This window comes from Gekko japonicus, unplaced genomic scaffold, assembly GCF_001447785.1.
Source record: "Gekko japonicus isolate JY-2015 unplaced genomic scaffold, Gekko_japonicus_V1.1 scaffold221, whole genome shotgun sequence".
Lineage (NCBI taxonomy): Eukaryota > Metazoa > Chordata > Lepidosauria > Squamata > Gekkonidae > Gekko > Gekko japonicus.
The window spans coordinates 64,713-70,562 of NW_015170281.1; the positions used below are offsets into that span (position 1 = coordinate 64,713).

The 5,850-nt window shown below is 47.1% G+C and overlaps 1 protein-coding gene across 1 annotated transcript in view; it reads right to left on the reverse strand.

The window, feature by feature from the left end:
- Nucleotides 1-5,850, reverse strand: part of GLI2 (GLI family zinc finger 2) — a 72,291-nt gene that overhangs the window by 20,477 nt on the left and 45,964 nt on the right. The window contains exon 7 of the mRNA XM_015417783.1: nt 1,853-2,002. Within this exon, the coding sequence (XP_015273269.1) occupies nt 1,853-2,002 (150 nt within the window). The remainder of the gene's footprint in view (nt 1-1,852; nt 2,003-5,850) is intronic.

Below are 5,850 nucleotides of genomic sequence, written 5' to 3' on the forward strand. Positions count from 1 at the left end.
CCAACTTATTTGGCTGCTTCTTGCTCCTCATGGCCTGACTGAGGGCTGCTGGGAGCAGGGGCAGGGCTTGTTGCATGTGCCCGCCCCCTGCGCAACTTACTGCCGGAACTCCGCTCCTGTGCGCTCTCGCAGGAAATGACCCCTGGTGTTCAATATGGCAAGAGATGTCATCATTACTTTATGTGTTTGGTGCAGGAATACTATAATACTGGTGTATCTATACAATAATAATGTTTGCCATGTGCAAAGTGAAGAAGCCCTTACAGATAATATGGGACCAGGTGCCATTTGTCTGTATTGAAACATGTCTTTTACTGAGTGAAATTGGTGGTAGTGAAACTTTTCTGAACTAGGTTTTGATAGAAGAGCATTTGTGGAAAACTAAATGATGCAGGGGTTGACATCTACCTATTGCCAGTATCCTAATCTAAATATTGAAAGGGTAGGTATGAAAACTGATGTGTGTCATCTCTTCCCACCACCACCAACTGTATCTAAAAGGTTACCCTCCAGATTCCACACTGGTCCGGGTTGAACCAGGTTCCTTGTTTTGATTTTTTTTAAAAAACAAAGCAAGTGTTGAAAAATCACTGTGCAATGAAACTCAAGAAAGAACTCTCCAACAGATGAGTCTGTCTCTTAGATAATTACAGCATTATGTGGAATCTCTTGATTTGTTTTTAAAAACAAAGCAAGGGTTGAAAAATAAGAACGAACTCTCCAACTGGTGAGTCTGTCTCTTAGATAATTACAGCATTATGTGGAATGAATTCTTTGTTCTGGAGCAAAAACTAACAGCCAAGTAATAATAGGGCCATACATGGCTAGACAGTAACTCTCCAGTTTGTAAGAGATTGCCTCAGTTCCTTGGACTATTGGAATTACCCTACAGCTCTAACAGTACCTAGTGGGTGAAGTAAAAAATGGTAGGTAGATACCATACGTTGTACTAGCTAGGGGAAGGTGGGGAAGGAAGCTTCTTTTGCAGCACTCTTGCTCTATGCTTGTGAGGCTTGTAGTCTAATCTGCGGGAGATGCTTGGCATTCTGGATAAAGTCAACATGTGTTGGGGCATCAGGATTTTACCTTCTTGTTCCAGTCTTTCTTTCTTTGCTGTACCATATGTGTAGTGTTGTATGCATGCACACCCAATGAACACTATTGGGATAAGGCTGGCATACTTCATGGCTAACAGGACCATCAGTGTTTATTAGCCATTCTGGCTAAATGGAATCTTCATGTTCAGAGGCAGCAGTATATCTCTGAAAACCAGCTGCTTGGGGATAACAACAGGGAGAGGTTTTGACCTCTGCGATTCCATCTGTGGGCCTTCCAGAACATCTGCTTGGCCACTGTGGGAAACAAATTGTTGGACTAGATGATCCAGCAGGCTTTTTAGGGGTTTTTTTTTACTATTGGCCATATATGTAGATATTCTAGATTATGGGAAATATATGGAGGAAAGGGTAAGACGGTACAGGCCTACTGCCCTAATAGATAGAGACTTTGCCCAGTTTGTCAAACATGCACACCTTTGTATTTTGACAAAGTTTGGTGTAGTGGTTAAGTGCGCAGACTCTAATCTGGGAGAACCGGGTTTGATTCCCCACTCCTCCACTTGCACCTGGCTGGATGACCTTGGGCAAGCCGTAGTTCTGATAAGAGCTGCACTTGAAAAAAAGAGCAGTTTCTGTCAAGAGCTCTCTCAGCCCCACCTACCTTGCAGGGTGTCTGTTGTGGGGAGGGGAAGGGAAAGGAGTTTGTAAACCACTCTGAGACACCTTTGAGTAGTGAAGGGCGGGGCATAAATCCAATCTCCTCTTCTTCTTCTTTTACAGTATCATTATCTTACCGTGCACTTGTGTGGCTTTTCTCCAGTGTGCCTTCGCATATGTACGACTAGCATGTACTGAGCTTTGAATGGCTTCTGCTCCCGTGTACAGTCTTGCCAGCGACAGACAAACTCTTTCTTCTCCCCATGAATGTGATCATTATTGATGTGCTGGAAGATGAGAAGAGAAGTCAGGTTTTCTAAAAACAAAGCCAGCAATGCTTGCATCACTGTCTCCAGCAAGACTCTCAGAACCTGTAGTACTAGGAAAGGACATTAAGAAGTAACACCGCATCCCTCCAGAGGCTGCAGGTCTTCCTGGATTGCAAAGAGTGATGCATGTTTTTTAAGAGAAACCAAGAGATCTGGAACAGGTATTATAGTACAGCACCCCTCTGAAAATCTCAAGTAGAAATTTTAAATCTTATGTATTTCGGAGATTTCTGTGCCTCTTCATTAGAGTCCTGCTTGAGGTGGCTTACAGTGACAGGTTTCTTTTCAAATGACAAGAGTGTCTCCTAACCTCCTAGCCAGTTTGGTGTAGTGGTTAAGTGTGCGGACTCTAATCTGGGAGAACCGGGTTTGATTCTCCACTCCTCCACTTGCACCTGGCTGGATGACCTTGGGCCAACCGTAGTTCTGATAAGAGCTGTCCTTGAAAAAGAGCAGTTTCTGTCAGAGCTCTCTCAGCCCCACCTACCTCACAGGGTGCCTGTTGTGGGGAGGGGAAGGGAAAGGAGTTTGTAAGCCGCTCTGAGACAGCTTTGGGTAGTGAAGGGCAGGGTATAAATCCAATCTCCTCCTCCTCCTCCTCCTCTTCTTCTTGTCCAGGCCTTGCTCAGAAACTGCTTAGTGATGTATGAAATCTTTGAATGCCAGTGGCTGAATGGCAACAACAGAGGAAGGCTTTCTGTATCCTACTTGAAGGCCTTTTAAGTGCATTTGGTGGGCTGATGTGTAGAACAGATGCTGGACTAGATGGATCATTAGTTTGATCCAGCATGGCTGTTCTTTCTTCTTCTATTTTTATGACAACCCACATGGTCAGAGTAGACAGAGTAGATTTGGGAGATACGGATAACCTATTTATTATACTTCTACCACACTTGTCCTCAGATGATTTCAGTATAGATCCCAGACACTCTCATACTCAGGAAAGTTGGAGGGACAACTTCCTTCAGCATTAGAACAGCATTACATGCTTTCAAACCATATTCTGCAACCCCGTACCCAGAAAAAAAATTGTTAGGGGGCCCCCAAGGGGGCAGTTTAGTACAGTGGAGCTGACTACATCACAGGGTTGTTGTTGTTAGGGAAATATAGAGGAGAGACGTGGCTATGTAAGAGCTGACAGGTAAAAACGCGGGGGAGTCTGGCAAGTATTGCTGAAGGAGCTGGGAGAGCCCCTTGAGACTTTACAGACACAACCTGTTTCCATTGGCTAGCCAGCAGCAGCAGCAGCAGGAAGACAATAACCCCTTAACCCCTGGTGCCAATGGGCTATTCTCCTTGCGTCCCCTTCCTACACCCCCTCCCCACCTTTCCAGGCAATCTGAGAAGAGAGCAAAGGCAGGAACTTTTTTCCTGAACCTCCCAAAGCAGATCAGGCGTTACAATCACACCGACAGCAAGCCAAGCACGGTGATATGTACTTCCCCTCACCCTGCAAGCCAAACAGACACTTCACAGAGAGGGGGAAGGGGGGGAGGCGCAGGTGTTTGGGGAGGGTGCTGGGCACTCATAGGCACCCCATGCGTACAGGCCTGATATTCTAGTTCTTGGAGATGTGTAGGAATGCCCCCTCCCAAAGCAGCTCAGGCGTTACAATCGCACCGACAGCAAGCCAAGCACGGGTGATACGTGCTTCCCCTCGCCCTGCAAGCCAAACAGACACTTCACAGAGAGGGGGAAGGGGGGGAGGCGCAGGTGTTTGGGGAGGGTGCTTGGCACTCATAGGCACCCCATGCGTACAGGCCTGATATTCTAGTTCTTGGAGATGTGTAGGAATGCCCGCCACCCAGGAATCCACTCTAGTATTTCAGTCATTGTGATCACACTTGGGTTGTGTTCAGACTGGCAATTTGACCCAATATAGGCACATTTGACAAATGGAGTAAATCGGCCTGATCACACAGCCACATCTGTCAGGCGTTCCCCGGACATGCTCACCCCGTCAGAGGACAACTTGGAGCCGGGTTAAAAAGCCACCACCTCCGAAGTGGTGTTTTGTTTCCCCACGCATTCATTGCGCATGGACGGATGTCCGAACACGGGGGAGCGCACGCAGAATGAATTTGGCAGTCAGAACCTGCAGATCCATTCTGCCATAAATGGAGTAAATTGGCCTGATCACACAGCCACATCTGTCACGCATTCCCTGGGCGTGCTCACCCCGTCAGAGGACAACTTGGAGCCGGGTTAAAAAGCCACCACCTCCGAAGTGGTGTTTTGGTTTCCCCTGTGGCTGATATATCCCACTACACTTTAACCCGGTTCAATTAGAGGTGGCACCATATCATGCCAAGCCGCCAGTGTGATCACAGCCACTGTGTGATCAGACACCACCGCAGGTGAGTTAGGGATTTTTTTGCCTTTTGTTTCCCATGCGCATAAATGAGGAATTGCACCTCTGCACTGAAGGTTCCCCATGGAGTATGCAGTTATGCCCATACTGCTCAGCGAGGGGAAAAAAGGCACTAACTCCCGATCAGCGTTCCCTCTAAGCTGAGTTAGAGTGATCTAGCTCACAGTTTTTTAGCCTCCGGCTCACAGATTTTTGTCTTCGCTCAGGAAGGAGGGCTCCAGAGCAAACTAATTTACGCAGCAGCCAAATCGCTGGCTCACAACTTTAATGCCAGGAGCTCACAAAGTAGAATTTTTGCTCACAAGACTCCACAGCTTAGAGGGAACATTGCTCCCGATGGCATGAGAGTGTGCTTGAGCGATCAGACAGGGGAAAGTCCATCCGTGGCTAGCCGTGGCTCGTCGGATCCAGTTAGACTCTCCCTGGTGTCTTTTACCTCCGCTGTGGCGGAGCAGCACGGGTTGACGACAGCTGCAGGACCTTTCCCAGATGTTGCTGTCTGATCATGCCCTTTAGCTCTATAAGGCATTCACAGCTATGACAGATCTAAAGGCGCATATGACCGCAGCCTAAATCAAACTTATTGGAGATACATTTAGGTCTCCACTTGTTCATGATCTTGTGTAACCAATTTCTGGCCACTATAATATATAGCAAGGGAAGTACTACGTGTTGCACAAGATCTTGTGCAAGCAGAAGTGCCCTAAGGCTGTTTATGTTTCTGCTTGCTCATGGCTGGAACCAAACCAAAGTCTTTAATTTTGTTCAAAAGCAGTTGCAAGGGGGGGGGGGACGTAAATCAGGATTTTGTTGCTGGGACATGTTTTTTTTTTTAATTTTTTTTTTAACTGTTCCTCTCAGTGCTGTTTCTCAGACAAAACTTCCCCTTTCCCCCAATTGGCTATTAGCCTTGGTAGTGGAAAAAAGACACACAACCTGTCTTTCCCCCCTACAGGGAGAAATAGCGGCTGGGGGTGGGTGGTGGAAGGGCACTTTCTATCTGGGTAATAGCACAGACAGAAAGGGTTTATCCCTCTGCTCTCGTGCCGCATTCCTGATTTACTCACAACTGCTTCTGCAAAAATACCAGGTGCCATCAGGAGGTCCAGCAGTGGGGCCAGGACACTAGAAGCCCTCCCACTGTTGCCCGTCCCAAGAATACAGAGCATCACTTGCCCCAGCCCGAGCGTTGCTATCTATACCTTGTGGCTAATAGCCACAGATGGACCTCTGCTCCATATGCTTATCTAATTCCCTCTTGAAGCTGTCCATCCTTGTAGCCACCACCACCTCCTGTGGCAGTGAATTCCAAGTGTTAATCACTCTTTGGGTGAAGAAGTACTTCCTTTTATCTGCTCTAACCTGACTGCTCAGCAATTTCATTGAGTGCCCTTGAGTTCTTGTATTGTGAGAAAGGGAGAAAAGTACTTCTTTC